Source organism: Nicotiana tabacum, chromosome 3 (genome assembly GCF_000715075.1).
Source record: "Nicotiana tabacum cultivar K326 chromosome 3, ASM71507v2, whole genome shotgun sequence".
In the NCBI taxonomy this organism is placed as follows: domain Eukaryota; kingdom Viridiplantae; phylum Streptophyta; class Magnoliopsida; order Solanales; family Solanaceae; genus Nicotiana; species Nicotiana tabacum.
The window spans coordinates 196,325,193-196,342,951 of NC_134082.1; the positions used below are offsets into that span (position 1 = coordinate 196,325,193).

The 17,759-nt window shown below is 35.7% G+C and overlaps 2 protein-coding genes across 4 annotated transcripts; one reads left to right on the top strand and one right to left on the bottom strand.

The window, feature by feature from the left end:
- Window positions 1–1,214: 1,214 nt before the first annotated feature.
- Window positions 1,215–8,552, top strand: LOC107767889 (arogenate dehydratase/prephenate dehydratase 1, chloroplastic). The gene is made up of 11 exons (XM_016586997.2): window positions 1,215–1,840; window positions 2,601–2,668; window positions 2,756–2,848; window positions 2,922–3,122; window positions 3,335–3,415; window positions 3,481–3,576; window positions 5,545–5,622; window positions 5,704–5,793; window positions 5,872–5,939; window positions 7,290–7,371; window positions 7,979–8,552. The coding sequence occupies exons 1-11, from the start codon at window positions 1,555–1,557 to the stop codon at window positions 8,033–8,035; spliced, it is 1,200 nt and encodes a 399-aa protein (XP_016442483.1). The 5' UTR covers window positions 1,215–1,554; the 3' UTR covers window positions 8,036–8,552.
- A 427-nt stretch (window positions 8,553–8,979) lies between these two features.
- On the bottom strand, window positions 8,980–12,830 carry LOC107767887 (lactoylglutathione lyase GLX1-like). 3 transcript variants are annotated; one of them, XM_016586995.2, is made up of 9 exons: window positions 12,475–12,830; window positions 11,569–11,690; window positions 11,348–11,472; window positions 10,816–10,880; window positions 10,521–10,733; window positions 9,980–10,027; window positions 9,788–9,895; window positions 9,313–9,465; window positions 8,980–9,204 (listed from the first exon to the last, which is right to left on the bottom strand). In XM_016586995.2, exons 2-9 carry the CDS (start codon window positions 11,685–11,687, stop codon window positions 9,154–9,156), a joined length of 882 nt encoding a protein of 293 aa, XP_016442481.1. In that variant the 5' UTR covers window positions 11,688–11,690; window positions 12,475–12,830; the 3' UTR covers window positions 8,980–9,153. The 3 variants fall into 3 exon arrangements, with proteins under 3 accessions (XP_016442481.1, XP_016442482.1, XP_075106471.1); XM_016586996.2 differs by having other exon boundaries at window positions 11,569–11,693; window positions 12,475–12,615; XM_075250370.1 differs by lacking the exon at window positions 12,475–12,830 and adding an exon at window positions 12,342–12,362.
- Window positions 12,831–17,759: the final 4,929 nt, after the last annotated feature.

Here is a 17,759-nt window from a genome sequence, read left to right on the forward strand (position 1 = left end):
TTTACAAGTAGTCATTCAAAAATAACCAGCGTTTCAAAAGTAATTAAAATTTAGCCACTTTTCATGTAAAGATAAATACGAACGAAAATACTGTTCAAAATCCGGAAAAATACTCCAGTATAATATACTGGAGTTCCAGCATAATATATTGGAACTAATATACTGGAGTTCCAGTATATTATACTGGAATTCCAGTATAATATACCGGTCCAGCATAATATACTGAAACTTTCCGCGTGTTGGAGTTCCAGCATATTATGCTGGAAGTTCATACACAGGTGCACCGATCTCCACTATATTATGCTGGAACTTTTCGTGTTGCAACAAAATAGTGGTTATTTTTCAATGACTTTGCAAACGCTGACTATTTTTGGATGACCAGTAAAAAAACTAGCTAGCACATGCTATTTTTACCCCAACCCGCCCAAGGTTGGGCTGATCATTGACCCGTCCATTTATTGACCTCATCCTATCTTGACCCAATCCATCTTAACACATTTAAAGTTGGGCTAATTTTTTGCCCAAATTGATCCATAAGTAATTTTACCAAAATATCTTAGAAATAATTTTTTTTGTTTGATATGTAATATATGACCATAACAAAAGAAAAAAAATCTTATTTAGTAATTATTATACAATTCATAAGAAAACAACACAAATTAAGTAAAGCGGGATAAGAATTGGCGAGTTGGGCTATGATCCAAATTTTAGCTCATCTTGACCCAATTTATCTTAGCCCAAGTAACTTTTAGGCGGGTCATTTGACATGTCCAATCATTGACTTAACCCGTTTTGATCGGCCCGAAATTAACCCACCCGCCCATTTAACACCCTAACGGCAGCAGTTTAAAATAAGAAAATTATGGATTGAATGTGTTCTAACGCAAGAGTAGCATTCAACTGATCTTGTTTGTTATTGGTATTTTCTGCATTTCTTTTATTTGTTCCCCACATGGCTTTAAATTAAGAAATGTTGGTAAATAAATACATACTAAAATTGAAAACCTCAGACGCTGGCAAAAGGTTGCTCTAGTGGTAGAATATTTTCATAATCAACCAATTGATAAAGTGTGAACAAAAATATATCTTATCAGTATCCATATAGTATAAACTGTTTTAAATAATAAGTACCTTACTATGAAACAAATTATCTTAATTTGATTTATAAGAAATCTGATACTAGTATAGAAGTTTTTGACCAATGTATTAAATATGAGCTCCTTTTAATCTTAGGACTGCGTAAATGCAGAGGTTTTTTCATTCAACTGGTTTTCCAATGTAGGCCGTCTCCTTTTCAAGACTCTGTTACAACCATTGGAAACGTGTAGCCAACATTCTTCTTACCTACCTCTCCACCATTTCTACATTTTTTTCTCCTCAGTTTCCCAAGAATTAGTATTCATTTTGACCATTCTTAACTGAGACAAATTTCATAAAGAAACTAAATAAGACAACATAGGACAGTGTCTTATCTTTGTGTCACATTAGTCTGATGTGTCTGAATTTGTATGCTCATTTTTCACCACATTGGGAGTGGTACTACACTGAAACATCATGGCTTTGAAAACTGTGCCAATTTGGGCCTGTTGTACCAATCAGCAGCATTGTTGTACTTATCCTAAATCTTTGAAATTGGGTTTTCCAGATTATGGGTCTAGGCTTTCTGGGTCAAATTTCTTGAATTTCAGGCCCTTTAGGAAATGGGAATGTTTGGTTTTGTTGAGTGAGAGAGCTATCACTCCTGTGGAAGATGAGGAGCCATTAACTTCTCCTGCTGCTGCTGAAGACACACAGATCACTCACTCCAAAAGATTTCACAAGGATTTACAATCTTTACCAAGTTAGTTTTTTCATTATTTTAATGTTGGGTAATTTAGTATTGTGTGATTCAGAATTTCTTGCCTTTAGTGATTTGAGACAAATTCAGAATAAAAATGAAGTCTTTTTAGAGGGGAGTATTACTTTTTTGGGTTCTGCAGTTGGTGGGATTGTCATAGAATGAGAATAGACTTGGGGGGTTCTTTTAGAATGGTAAAAAAATGAGGTGTTTAGAATTGGATGAAAAAGATTGATCTTTGCATAAAGTTGGAACCTTTTCTCAGTCCATGTCATTGTCTTATCAGATCCTATTATGTCAAAGAGCATGTTACCTTAGTGTCATTTTTGGGTCCTTATTGTGTTTTGTTCCTGTACCATGCATTTGACATTTCTTCTCAAATGTATGACTTCAATTTGTTGCCTCTGTTGACAGTGAACAAGAAAAAAAATGTTTGGTAGTACATATTCATTCACCATGATGTAGACGGTGTGTGCATTCCCATAGTTGGCTTTTCAGATTTCATTTATTCCATATTATCATGGTAGCTACAACTGAAATGCAGGCAATAACCTCTTTCAATAATGGGTTAATGCGTTTTATAAGGTTCTACTCTAATGAACATCCAACGTACACTTTATCATGGATGAAAATGTAAAAAATCATTTGGATACTAATTCCGACGCAATAATTTTTTATTAAATTCAGTTCTTGTGTTCACGGGATTATTCAGTTCCTTCCGTTTTTGTCTAAATAATGACACAATTTTTTTTTTTCATTTCAGAACCCTTATCTGCCACTGGTCCTTCTTGTGGTCAGGGTGATGGTTCAAAGGTGCGAGTTGCCTATCAGGTAGACAGCAAGCCTCCATTCTCTTAACTTTTTAATTTTATTCTTAAGTGATATTTCTCATAAATTAATCCTCTTTGTGTAATGTAGGGAATTCCAGGTGCATATAGTGAGGCAGCTGCACTTAAAGCATACCCGAAATGTGAAACTGTCCCATGTGACCAGTTTGAGGCTGCATTTAAGGTATTTGTGTTATTCAACCAAAGTGATTTTGATCCTGCAGTTTGTCTTTAAAGTAATAGTTCTCATTTCTCAGGCAGTTGAGTTGTGGTTAGTTGACAAAGCGGTACTCCCAATTGAAAATTCAGTTGGTGGGAGTATCCACCGTAACTACGATCTACTCCTTCGCCATAGGCTGCATATTGTGGGAGAAGTGCAGTTGGTTGTTAACCACTGCCTTTTGGGGTTGCCAGGAGTCAGGAAAGAGGAACTAAAGCGCGTCGTGAGCCACCCTCAGGTAATTGTTTCATTTATATTCAGAAGAATCTCTTTTTTCTCCTCGTTAATTGTGGGAAGATATAGAAATATTGGATTAGCTTTTGGGGTTAAGTTAGACCCAAGTTCTTTTTTTTTATATAAGAAAACAGCAACTTCCTTTAGTTTCGCACATTGAATGTCTGCTTCCATTTTTATTTAGTAAATGTTAATACAACCAGTAATTGCTTTCAGGCACTTGAACAATGCAACATTATGTTAAATAATTTAGGTGTTACAAGGGTCAATGGTGATGATACTGCCAGTGCTGCTCAGGTACACCTTCAATTCTCACTCATTCTCTGCGGTTTGTGTTTCCACATTATTTGACACCTGGACAGATTGTGGCATCTGAAGGGACGAGAGATACTGGAGCAGTTGCAAGTGCTCGAGCTGCAGAGATTTATGGGCTCAGCATTCTTGCAGAAAGAATTCAGGTAAGGATTTTGCATTTCTGAGGTTTTCCTTCTGTATTTACTCTTTACTGCATGTCATCTTTGTGTCTTTTGAAATTGCATTTGATATTCTTTTTAGTAATTTAGGTCTTGAGCCACATTCGCTGCCGGTGTGGGCACCTCATGACTTGAATATATGAATATCCAGTGTGTTTATATGTCCATAAAATAATAGCATCTGCTTAGACTGCATATCGACCAATAACTCTCTTGAGGATTTTGGCTGACCTTCAATGATGTGACACAACTCCAGAATGTTAAGACTTAAGGGTTTAGATTTACTGGAGCATGGGATGTTTTCCTGGTTCATGAATCACCAATTCCTGGAGGGTTTAGAGGTTTCCTACAGAAAAAGAAGACTGAAAATTTTACAAGTTTTTTTATTTATAGTTCTTGTTAATTGCACCCATCTTTTTGCTTGATTTATGTGTGGAATCCGCCATGGGGATTGATATTTCCCTTTCATCTTTTATCTCAAATTGCCAGAAGGGTCAGAGGAAGTTATTTCCTTTGTTAAATGATGTAAACCTACTTGCTAAGTGGTTCATTTTGGTAAAGTTATACGTTACTCTAAAAGTGTGAGACAGGATATTGCTCGTAATTGATCTTTCTTTTTTCCTCACTGTAGTTATCCCTATGAAGGGGAGCCTTGGAGCAACGGTAAAGTTGTCTCCGTCTGACCTATAGGTCATGGGTTCGAGCTGTGGAATCAGCCACTCATGCTTGCATCAGGGTAGGCTGCCTACATCACATCCCATTGGGTGCGGCCCTTCCCGGACCCTGCGTGAACGCGGGATGCTTCGTGCAACGAGCTACTCTCTAAGAAGTATTGTAAATAATGTTGTTTACAGAAGATATAGTTTGAACACTTCTTATTAGCCCTTCAATTCTTGTCTCTATCTTCACATGGAACCATATGAAACTTAAGGAGTAAAAGCTAGCAATATGGACCGAATTGATTAGAGAAGAAACAGATCATGTAACGAGCAAGAAATACATTTCCTATAAGAAGTTTGCATGCACATCAAAATGAGGATGCATCTGTTTCATTTTGGTAATCTGGGAAAAGAAGGAATGAACGTTCAGAGGGAGTTCTGGTTGTGAACCTTGTCTGCTAAAACATTTCATCTCCATTGGTGTTTGGGCACAACTCCAGATAAATTAGGAGTATGGTAAATGGCCAGCATCAAAATAGTTAAACTACAAAGATGGTGTTTTGGGGTGTGGCGAGGTTATTCAAGGATAATTCTTCCTTGTCAACGCTCAGCATCAATATACGCATTTTTGTTGCAGATAGTAATGCTTCTAGGTTTGAGTTCAAACCTCGTGGCTGTATTTGAAACATTTGAGCTTCATCTCTTGCTCTATGAACCACCACACCCATGTCGATTTCTCCAAATATTCAAGTCATATCCCAGCACCAGTCGATGAAGTTGAATAGTAACTAGTAAACTCTGGATAATTAATTAAAAATAGAAAGTCAAGTCATAATTACACAATAATCATTGGTCATTTAACTTAATTAAATAGAAGTCGAGTCAAATTACATCAGTTGACTGACAATATTAAGTAGTAATTTTTCAACAAAAAAATGTGCCGACAAGCACCTCCGAATCCTAATATTCATGTGATGACGAATCAGGTCTCTAGATCCGCACCAGTGTCGGATACATACACCTGTATGGGTTCAACAACATTTATATGCCTGTATATAAGAACATAGTTATCAAGGCAGTCCGTGGCCTACTCGTTCTCGACAGTAGAAGATGTTTAATTGTTTAAATCTTTTGTCTGTTTTTAGCATCTTTATCACAATTACATGCAAATTATTCTACCCTCTTGACTAAGCAGATGCAGCTAAAAACTGCAAAGCTACATGTCAGATATATTTGCTGTAGTCTGCTGTAAAACTTCAGTAATATGAGTTTATTTGAATGGCCCATTAACCAGGATGATCAAGATAATATCACTAGATTTCTGATACTAGCAAGGGAGCCCATAATTCCAGGAACTGATAGGCCATATAAGGTAATATCATATTTCTTATTCATCCAACTTATTAGTTTATGCAAATAATTGATATTCCCTTTTACATTCCCCAACATCTAGACTAGCATTGTCTTCACTCTGGAAGAAGGGCCTGGAGTACTATTCAAGGCCTTAGCGGTTTTTGCTCTGCGAGAGATCAATTTAACGAAGGTATTTCCTTGGAAATGCTTCTGTAGTTCCCTTCTCTGGTTAAAGGCTCTGAGATATGTTTTTGTTGCATTCATACAGATTGAGAGCCGGCCTCAAAAGAAGCGCCCATTAAGGGTAGTAGATGACTCCAATAAAGGAAGTGCCAAGTGAGTAATAAAACTGTTTATTGCGCTAAGCACTAGGAATAGTAACTGACTGAAGCCATGTCTGCTCTGTTTGATTTATCTTTCCCACTTTGGATATCTTCCAATTATAATTCTTGGCTTCCATTAATATAATTTGTTATCTCGATTCAGTTAGAATTTTGAGAAATGTAAGCTTGAACACCCAGTACATGAGTTTCGCAAACTATAGCTAATCGCAAACCCAAATAGAGGAGGGTAACGGTGGGCTAAAAGCCAGTGTAAAAATAGATTACTATGATGAATCCTTTTTTATTAAATTTGTGAATAGAGTTGAATTGTTATAAAGGGTTCATATAGCCGACGTTTGGGATTGAGTGTAGTTGATTGATTGATATAATAGTTCTCTTGAGATTTTGGATTTACACCCACGACTTTTGCTAATTTCTTCCTAAAGGGAATAATGGTTTCGTAAAAATCATCTTTTTTCAATTGCAATTTTGGAAAGAAGAAAAAAAGCCGAGATGTTTTAAGGTTGCATTTGACCAGTCGTCTCCCTCCCACAATAAATTCCTTATTGTGACCTTGTCCCACTCCATGCCCCATAACCCCTTTTCAAGTTGTGGAGTAGTGAAGCATGTACGTAAAGCAGCAAAATTTGGAGGAAAGATGAATCTTCAAGCAAGTAAACTTAGTCCTTGCCTCTGGTATATGTTTAATATGCCACTATAGCGCTCCTTGATACATGATGTACTTGCTTCTAATTTTCTGGTGGTCAAATTGTTAAAGGTACATTGTTAGATATACTGCTTCATAAACAGTTCAAGTGCCTGAAGCTTATCCAGAAACCAAAAAACGAAAGAAAAAGAAATAGTTCAAGTGCCTTGAAAAAAAAATGGAATCGCAGGAGTCATTCAGATGGCTGTATTTGTTTATCCTTTTCATTTTGCCGGGGAAGAGAAGGGTGGAATTGGAAGTTTAGAATTTGTGTTCTTCCTTATTTAATTTTCATGGAAGAAGCAAAAGTTAAGGAGGATTTCTGCAGCCAAGAATGTGACTTTTTCTAGTTCCTCATGACTTCCTTTTCAAACCATATATTTATTTGGTAATACTCCCTTCCGTTGATTATCCTCTTTTCCTTCCCCACATTTCCAAACCATAAATGTGTTTGTTAAGTCACAGCATGATTGAGTAACATCCAACAGCTCCGGTCCTTTTAACTTTTCTGACTGAAGGATCAAATGCCAGGATGATCCTTTACAATTACATACTTGCACATGTTGCTTCATTCTCTTCTCATGGCTAGGGTACGTTTTAACTAGGCATACGTGTCTTGTCGTGGAGTGTGAGAAAGTGACTAAAAATTGATGGCAGGTACTTTGACTACCTCTTTTACATTGACTTTGAAGCATCGATGGCAGAACCACGTGCTCAGTATGCTCTTGGTCATCTTCAGGTCAGTACATCTGTCTCTTATATGACCCCTCAGACAGTAGACAAGCTGCTAAGGTGGCTCTATTACCATCTACATGTGTTCTCTTGTTGCTGTTGAAATTGCTGTCTTGTGCCACCTGCTCATCACTTGATCCTCAAACTGCACTTAATATAGTAAAATCAATATCATTATGTTTATGTCTGAAAATCCAAGAAAAATGTTGCTTTCTTGCCTTGCTTGTGGGTAGAGTTTTGGGCAACAGAACTAAGAACATCATGTGCTTTTTCTTTGGTTATCTCCTTCTGTTCCTTCTTGTGTCAGAGAAACTTATATATGCGTGTGTAAACATAGATACACACATACATGCATACAGACATATACACACACACAGAGATATATACACGTACAAATAGATATATTTTTCAACTACGATGGGCTTATTATAATGGACAATGCAGAATACATCTAGCCAATCCCAAACTCGCTTCAGATTGAGGCATAATGTTGTTGTCTTTCCTTCTATTTTATACTCTTTTTTCCTCTCTTTGCAGCTGTATATTTGGGTATGCCATGCTTGCAGGATCTGAACACCACATTTCTAAATTTTGTTAACATTTCTTCTATACAGGAATTTGCGAGATTCATTCGAGTTCTTGGCTGCTATCCCATGGACACAGCTCTATAATTGCTTACCTTCCAAAAGTATGTTACATTGGAAGATTCAACTTGAAAAGGAGTTTAATCTGCCTAACTCCTCCATCGCGATGACGGACTTTTGATTTTAAAAAAAAAAAAAAAACTTGCAAAGGAGTTTCCCGACTTCAAAATGTTGTATGTGTATTATCTGGTGGGAACTACCATTCCCATAGTTGTGCCCGCCCTGTGCTCTCAGATTCCTTTCATATGCATTTTGAAAGATTTGTTGGTTCAGTTCCCACCCACCCCCTATATTTCTAGGTTAGCTGTCTGCAAATCTCAGGTAGACCTATAGCTTTTGTCCAATGATCAAATTGTTGGTCCTAGTGATTCAAAGTTCCAAAAAATAAAAATGATTGTTTATTTGGAACTTCCCCCTCTGCTGAGGAAAAGGATGCACTTGCTAAATGTACCGAGATACGAGATTCCAGTGCAGTTGTGTTTTATACATCTTTTTAACTTCAATCCTTATGTTTATCAAACACCCATATTATGTCTTAACAATATTCAAAGTTTTCCGTTGATCTCAACTAATAATTATTCAGAAACTTAATTCTATCAAACTGCCCAGTAGGACTGTAAAATTATCCCACCACAGCCACCTTGCTTTGCTGATCAGTGTTCTAGGTCTGAAGCTAGTGTTATAACAGACCTAGTTGCTAACGGAAAGATGAACGGAAGCTGCTAAACGTAAAGGGGTTTTGCAATTGTGTTACCATGTGTTGGAAAGGTAAAAACCCATTGAATCAGAATACAGTAACATTTATTGTTATCACTGCTAAATGTTAAGGTGTTGCAGTTATCTGCTCTTGCAGTAGTCACGATACATCAGCCCCTGCCTGTGGGTATATCAGAAACTATACGTACTTGCTGATGGGATGATTTCATTCATTAGAGAAATTCGAGGGGAGGAAGTCTACAACATACTCATAATAAGGCAAAGATGTCATATTTGTATTGTAACACACGAGAATGTCTCAGAAAAGTCCTTAAACATAGTTGATTACGGTGCTAAACCATCTGCATAAGTCTGCATGTGAAGATAACTACCACAGCTGACAATTTATTTATATCTAGTAAAATACAACCAAGCATCTTCTTGACCAGTTACTTTGACGATTCTAGCTCCTTCAGAAAATCCTGATTATCAACCAGCACCTACACATAAACACATCAAAGGCAAGGACACAGTAATGAGCCTCATATCACATTAAGATGCCTTGCAAAAGCGCAGTGATGATACACGTATGATAACCAGACACTTACTGTTTTCCAGCCATCTGGATCCAGAAAAGAAGTAATCTTAGTGTTGAGTCCAGGAATTGGTCCTGGCTGTCTAGTTATCTTTCCTCCGAGCTCTTGGGTAACAAGGTTGACAACCTCAGCACTTTTGTAAACATCATCAGTGCTTATTGCAACCTGGAACAAAATCACATGAGTTTTCAGCCTATAAGATGTTTGTAGTGAAGTTCATGGTTAACCATTGACCATGGTGATACCAAAAACTGTTCCAGGTGGAATTTCTACCAAGAGAATAAAATGCTTTCAGAAACTCATGTTTGGCCAGAAAACATGGCTTATCCCGCAAACAATTGGAGAGCCCAAAAAGAATTTGAAAGATCATTCCTTCAACAAGAATTGCTGCTCTTTAACAACATAATCAAAAAGGGGGAGAAGAGCTAGAATGAGGATTCAATTCTAGGTAAGTTTATGAAACAAACATGCACACTAGTAGATCAACCTGTGCATAAGCATTTCCTTTTGTGTACTCGGTCACACCATAGTTGTATGTCAGCTCAAGTACAACCGTCTCGTGCTCTGGAGCATATCCCATCATAGCAATGGAATACTGCACAAGCATAAAAGATAAGTGTCAGGAATACTGTATATGTAATCTGAGCTCCAAGGCTGGCAAGAGAAAAATCAAACATGCCTTCTGGTCTGGTCTGTCAACTTTCTTCACCAGTTGCATCCCAAGTGCCTACATTCAAAGAGAAACTCTGTCAAATTACCACAAATTGCACGCTACACTTGTAGATAAACATACATAATTATAACAAAATGTTGACATTGAGTACTTCTTAGCCCAACCTGAACTATATATCTTGAGCAACAAATACAAACACAATGCAATTATCTTCTTTCTGAATTTGTCATAGTGGGTATATCTTCAACCAATTTAGGCCCACATTGTTTAAGCTTAAAGAAAAGTAAAGATTTATCCGCCGAACATGTATAACCCAATGCTATTCACATTTCACAGTTTGGCCATGGGATCAAATTTTTTTTATAGTATTGCCTTTAATGTATCATATAAACTAGAATTGAGATAAATGGATATGTCCACAAAAATGGCAAGCATTCTCTTTTTCTTCACAGTTCAGCTGGAAATTTCTGTATAAGTTTGCATTTGGAAAATCCAGGATATACACGAGAATATCCATAAAGAGCAAATATAAGTAAGAAAAGGTCACCTTTTCATAGAATTTGATAGAGCGCTCAAGATCACCCACACGAAGCATCACTTGGCAAAGTGGTTCAGGAGTAGACGCTCGCTGGAGGATTTCGAAGAGGTAGCCATCAGGATCTTTGACAAAAGCAATAACAGTAGATCCACCCTTGACAGGACCAGGCTCCCTTGTGACAGTACCACCCTTGGCCTTTATCTCCTCAACTAGTTTGTAAACCTTAAGAAAAGAAGTAAAGATAGCAAATTTAGAAGAAAAGATTGGTGCCACATGATTTTGCTAAAAAAAAAAAAGCACTTACATCTGGTGTCGCAATAGCAAAATGCCCAAAGCCAGTTCCAATGTCGTACTTATCAACTCCATAATCTGTGTAATGCTAGCTATGTCAGATTTGAAAATTACACTTCAAGGTACAGTATACAGTTCAATTATTGATGTGGGATAATCAGTAAACTATTTAAAATCTATGCTCCTTAACCAAATAATGCACCTTTGGTTCAGTAAATCAAGTCTTCTCCTGGCATCCCCTTCTCCAAGAGGCTCCCTATTGGAGGAACTGTAAGCTAAGTCTCATACTTTATCCTCTAACACTCCCCAAGAAAGAGAAGAAAGAAAACTCAGATAACAAAGCAAGAACAATCCCTGTGATCTTCAGGGAAGGAGTTTTAAGACGAGAGACTAAATCTCAAAGCTCACGGCCTTTAGAAGCTTATCACATGGTGAAGACCATAGAGATGGCCAACCTCCCTATTTTTCTTTTATGAACTAGACAGGGGCTATATCTAGAATTAAGAATCCATAAGTAAGCAGACATACAAAAGCTTTTAACTTACTATATGTCAACTCCACCACAAACTGAGACTCTTCAGGGCCAAAACCAAGAAAAGCATTGGAGTATTTCTCCTCTGGGATATCTCTCTTCCTCAACAATTTCATTCCAAAACATTCTGTGTAAAACCTAGAACAAAAGAAGAAGAAAAAGATTCCACTATTATCTGATCACAAAAACAAGATCAACATTTTGTAAAGGATCTCATTATGTTGAACCACATACTTGATGGTACGGTCAAGGTCACCGACGCGATACACGGCATGCAAGATCCTGCGCTTATCTTTCTTTGGCCACTCCAGTAACTCATTACTTGGGACAGCTGGTGCACTAACTTCCGCCATGTTCTACTTCAATGACAATAACAGATACTTCAATGAACCTCAAGACACATAACAAAAACACAAATCATACAAGAACTCAATCACACAGTCCATACATTACACAAAAGCCTTAATTTTAGAAGTGGGAAATCCCACCCACCCTCGTTTGAACAATTTTTTGTCGATAAAGTCATATGTTCAAGTTAATCGATACTTGAGTTATGACGGTAGTGTCCCGCCAGCTTGCGCGCACCAGGACTATTCCACTGGCTGGCTACCTGCTACTCCCACTAATACAGAACTCTGCCCATCAAGGCTTAGGCCGACGTGAGAAATGACCTAGTGTTTTTTTGCCTCCACTGGGATTTGAGTTCATTTTGTAAAATATCAAAAAGTTGATAATATCACAAACAAGAAAGGACAAACTATAATAACTTCTGCTCAGCTCCATCAACACTATTATCTCTTTTTACCCAGTTTCACCCAAAAATTTAAAATTCCTCCTTTCATCTCTGTCTTTCCTCACTTGAAACAATATCATCTGACACCGCATAGCAAAACTACCATTTTCAAGCTTAATTTACAACATTCATATGCTAAATCAACACTTATTTATTTGCTACAATTTTGTATAGCATTAATGAAAAATTAGCAACAATAAAACAAAAAATCAACCTTTATATAGTAGTTTTCAAGTAATCTCTAAATATGAAAGGATTCACAGTGCGATCAAGAAATGAAGAGCATAAAAAACCCTAAAGTTGAAGAAAAAATGTATAGAGATCTGAGAGAGAAAGGGAAGTGTTACCAGATTGAGACAGAGAGTGATTACTGGTAGAGTGAAGATTCCAATTGAACAACCTAGACACAAGACGACGGTTCTAATTTATAATACTGAAAAACGGAGTACTAGAGTGACATGTAGTTACGCATTTTCTTCGTGACCGATTAACATTTAGCGGCACGATAACGATTAGGACCAAATACGAAACGTGGATTGATAAAAGGCGTCTCTGTTTTCTGTCAAGTGATTTTAACATCTACTGCTTCTATGACGTGGCAGCATATTTGTCGTTTGGTGAGACAAAGGGGATATAATTTTTTTTTTTTGTTTGGTTGTGAAATTCAACTATAAGACGAATTCCATATGTTAGTTATTAGCGTAATGAATAATTTCTTACACCTCTACATATATTCATTCCTCTCATTACATTAGTATGTACTTTATTTTTGAAAAGTGAATCTTTCACTCTCCAGTATTGGCTGCTCAGATCGAATCCAAATCTTAATTTTCAGGCCACGAATTTCCATTAAGAAAGTTAACATCTTTTTGTTTTTACTACTACTGTCTTCTTTAAATTTTTTTGAACTTTCTGCATACATAATCTTTATAACCCCCCAAATCAATCGTTAAGTAAACCAACCATATCAGTGGAGCAAATGAAGTAGTCACATAATTTTGGAGAACCTAATGACTATAAACAAAGAAATTTGAAAAGAAATATACTCTTATCTCATGATCTTTGCTGAGATTGTTGACCACCACAACGAATTATTCTCCTTACAGGATTATTCTCTTTCATTTAATAATAACAATGAGTAAATTGGTAATATTTCACGGAATATTCTGTGTATATTTTGTATTTAGTAATAGCATATTTGCTTCCATGTGAAGACTGAAGGGATATAATTACTTACCGTATTATGCATAGTGAGGAGTTAATTTCTTGCATATTGTCATTTACTAGAGATAATCTTTACTCTTTTCTGGTAACACAGCAAAATTTCAGAATGAAATTGACATGCCAATCACTTGTTAGAGTCCACATTTAAAATGTGTGTGTATATCATATGGACCGTACATTAGATGTAGCTCTAGACAAAATATCTTACCACATTGTAACTCAAATGTTTTTATCATGTAGGCTGTACATTATTTTAGTGTATTATCTGATATAGATAAGAAATGATACTCTGATTTATATATGGGATTTTTCGGTTTATAAAATCTTGTGGAATTACTAATATATGTAGGAAATAAAACATCACGGCTGTGTTTAATACGAAGGAAAATATTTTCCACTAAAAATGTTTTCTCGGATTTAAGTGAAGAACGAGTTGAAATAATTGGCATCAACTTTAGAATTAGGGGTGTACATGGGTCGGGTTGGTTCAGATTTTATAATTACCAAATCAAACCAATTGTGTCGGGTTACTAAATCTAAAGACCAAACCAAACAAATAAAATTCGGGTTTTTTAATCTCGGTTTTTCTCGGATTTTTAGTTTATTCGGGGGTTTTCCGGTTTTTTTCCGGTAAAATTTTCGTAGAACAAAACATATAACTTGTGCTCAAAATATTTCTTTAATCCTAGTAAGATGCAACTCTATAAAGTATTTTCCAAGAAAATAACATAAAATATGAGATGTGTCATGACATTATCCTAAAATATTCAACAATAAAAACAATAAAATTATATAATATAAATATTGCTAATTAAAAAGCCATAATAAAAATAAACATAATCTAAAAGTACTAAGTCATGTTAAAATAAGTAGAGACTAATAAGGGAGTATTAATTACATGACTAAACACTAAGGAAAGCTTATGCATTTTTATCCACAATTATTGCAAAACAAAAAATAGATATTCAATATATTCTCGTTCCTATTATTGAATTGAATGTCTTTTGTTAGCATTAGTATTGATTTGATTTTGGTTTGGGCTTTTGTTAGTATTATTTAATTTACTAATATTAATGGCTATAAAACTTATTGGAACATTTAAAAGTTCTAAGTCCAACCTTGAAATAATACCTTAAAAGATAAAATTATGAAATCTTTTAAGAAATATTTATAAATTACATCACAATAAGAATATTTATATATTAAATATATCTAAAACTTCTATATATGTAATGTCGGGTTGGTTTGGTTTCGGTTTGACTTTCTTTGGTTAAAACCAAACCAAACCAATTATGGTCGTTTTTTTTCCAACACCAAACCAAATCAAACCAAACCATAATCGGATTTTTTTCTCGGTTTGACTCGGATTATCGGATTGGTGCGGTTTGTCGATTTCCTTTGTACACCCCTATTTAGAATGATGGGTCAAAGCTGTAGTCGCATAAATTATCACCTTTTCGACCACATTTTTCCAGGACTTATGCATAGCTTTAATTCCTTTTTATTTGAGGATAGGCAACAAATCAACCTGAAGGTTAAACCTATAATGGGCACTGCTTAATACACGCCCTTACCATTAAAAATTTCAAGCAATAATCAATATCAGAAACAGTGATTTGAACTTTTATTTAAAATCAACACATTTGTTAGGTGTATTCAAGCAGGTGCAAAGTGATTCAGAGCAGTGAACTAAAATACACAAGGCCAAATCTAGGAGGAAGTAGCTGTTATAGATCAAGAAGTGTTTAGTCAACAAAGAAAATTGAAATGAAGTACGGACTAGTTTGAAGTGATTGGGCCATAAGGCCCATGGCCCATAACCCCGATATTTTGGGCCAGATTCGCCTGATTTTGTTTGTATTACTAATGACTAAACTAGGGTCCTAGAACGTACAAAATAGAGAACAAGTCGGAGGAGGAACTTTTTTTTTGGGGGGTGTTTAAAAGGCTACTTTATATTAATGGAATTTTTACCTCCTATAGCAAATGTTAACACCTTCTTTATTTTAAATAAATACCATTTTAAAAAATTATATTCTATAGATACCTTTTAATTTATAGCAAAATATCTAATTTTGGTTACCTTCTACTCCTAATCCACTAAATACGCTATTCAGTTACACTATTTTCTTTCTCTCTCTACTTTGATACATGCCATTCTCTTCGCCATTCTCTGAAAACATGATGCTCAATCTCAAAATTTCTCTCACCCACATCACCTACCATTAGTCACAAACGGGTTTAGAAGAGAAAATACAGCGACAGAGATATGCGTACGAAGAAGAAAACGGCGTCGGAGATGGCCGCCGACGATCGATAAAAGTGGACTGAGCAAGTGAACAATGGGAGGCTTTGAGAAGTACCCTAAGGCAAGCCGTTATGGATTGTTAGATGGAATTTCGAATAACTGTTTGTGTGAAAAGATTGCGAGTATATGGATGTTTGAGATTCGGCCCAATTTTTTGGGCTTAATAATTGGCCGAATTTTAGGGTTTGTTCTTGAACAAAGACGACGGAGTTTAGGGCTGAGCAACTTGATTTTCTGTTCATATTTTTCATTGTAATTCAATGTATCTCGCTGTATTCCATGTATCTCATTGTATTCGCCGTCTTTTTTTTCATTGTATTTCAATGTATTCCGTTGAATTGTATGTATTTTATTATATTCATTGTCTCTCCATATGCCATGAATGTATTCATATGTTTTTTCAATTAATATAATTTATGTATTCAGATGTATTATATAATTTTTCTGAAGATTGTTATGTTTTTGGGTATTTATTCGATTGAAAATCTTTTTTATAACTGAAAATACAAAGTTTGTGTGTTGTAATTGAGTTTGTTGAGTTATATTAGGAGTCTATTATGTTAATTGATTCACTTTTCGTTTAAAAACAGTGTAATTCCCCTTTTCACACCGTGAATATAGTTGAATACAGTAATCTATCCAGCTGTAATCCCATATTTCGCGCTATGAATATACACTCGAATACAACAACTGATTAGCTGGACTTCCATGATTCACGCCTATATTTGCTACTGTATTCATAAATACAATAGCTTAAATACATCTAATACATCTTATAACAACAGAAAATGTCTACAATCCGTAATATAACAAATGGTATCTATATATAGCAATTACCAATAAAAGATAGTGCTTTATGAAAATTTCTCTATATTAATTAAACATGCATTACATGGAGCATCTGCGCTTGGATAGTAGTACAAAAAGTCCTAGGAGAATTTCTATCGGCAGTATTGTGCCTTGTTACACTTTGACAAAAACTATGAGTAATATTGTGGACATGCTAATGAGGTGAGTTAATGCTAGATGCATTGCTTGTGGAAGGCACGTCCAACATTATACAAAAAGTTTGTGGTGAGCCATACATAGTGGGGTTTGTTGTGCTAACCATTCTAAGTTTCATGCTGCCCTGCTTGTCTTCCATAAGTTGTCTCCATATGAATTTTGGTGGATCTGCCAAAAAGGTGATGTTGCTGCCCGATAATTCCATTTCAAAATGCGCTAGTGGATCCGCTACCATATTTTACTCCATGTATGTGTGATTCACTAGTGGGTTACTCAATTATTGGATCAAGAATATGCAATCATTTAACAATGGTGAGTACAATAAGGCAGGAGTTTGGAGTATTTTTATTACCTCTTATGCGTCCATTTGAATTTCCAGTAGACTTATGTTGTAAGTGAATGCAATCTGCAATCCACGTAGTAATGTCATGATTTCAATATCTATAATATTGGTCAGTTGGTGATGTCCAACATAGCCCATTATCCAGTTGCCTGTGGTACCTTTGAATACTCCACCAAAATCCGCGATTGATTTTGTTGTACTGACTGCCCGTTCGTATTTAATTGAATGATTCCAGATGGGGGTGGGTTCCATTTGATATACATAGGCAATTTATTGTGTTTATGGGTTAAGTGATGAGTTAGATAGTGATATTCATTAGTTAGTTAGGAGAATTATCGTGAAAGAAGGATTTTGTTGCACAGTTTCAAAACAATTTCTGTTTCGAATATTCCATAAATGTCATAACGTGAAAGGAATTAACTCTTTTAAAGGAATGACATTTTTTTGGAAAGCAGATTTAGTAGGGTGGATAATATTATCAAGAAAAGGCTTAATGCGATTAACAATAATTTTGGTGATGACTTTATAAATGGTGTTACAAAAACTAATGGGTCGAAAATGATTTGTAGTGGAAGTGATCTTAATTTTTGAAATTAAATAAATGTAAGTCTTATTTAAATCTATTGGAATATGGCCATGTTGGAAAATAGTTTTGTAGAAATGAATTACTGAATGTTTGATTTTAGGCCAGAATTTTGATAAAATAATGGGTGGAGTCCATCTAGTCCAGGTAATTTTAAGGGTTGGAAGGA

Excerpts from the sequence above, each read along its gene's own strand:
- LOC107767889 (XM_016586997.2), top strand. The coding sequence starts at position 1,555 with ATGGCTTTGAAAACTGTGCCAATTTGGGCCTGTTGTACCAATCAGCAG. Across the intron at positions 1,841-2,600 it reads GGATTTACAATCTTTACCAA|AACCCTTATCTGCCACTGGT; the intron begins GTTAGTTTTTTC and ends TTTTCATTTCAG. Across the intron at positions 5,623-5,703 it reads GAACTGATAGGCCATATAAG|ACTAGCATTGTCTTCACTCT; the intron begins GTAATATCATAT and ends CCCAACATCTAG.
- LOC107767887 (XM_016586995.2), bottom strand. The coding sequence starts at position 11,687 with ATGGCGGAAGTTAGTGCACCAGCTGTCCCAAGTAATGAGTTACTGGAG. Across the intron at positions 11,473-11,568 it reads GACCTTGACCGTACCATCAA|GTTTTACACAGAATGTTTTG; the intron begins GTATGTGGTTCA and ends CTTTTGTTCTAG. Across the intron at positions 9,205-9,312 it reads ATCCAGATGGCTGGAAAACA|GTGCTGGTTGATAATCAGGA; the intron begins GTAAGTGTCTGG and ends GTTTATGTGTAG.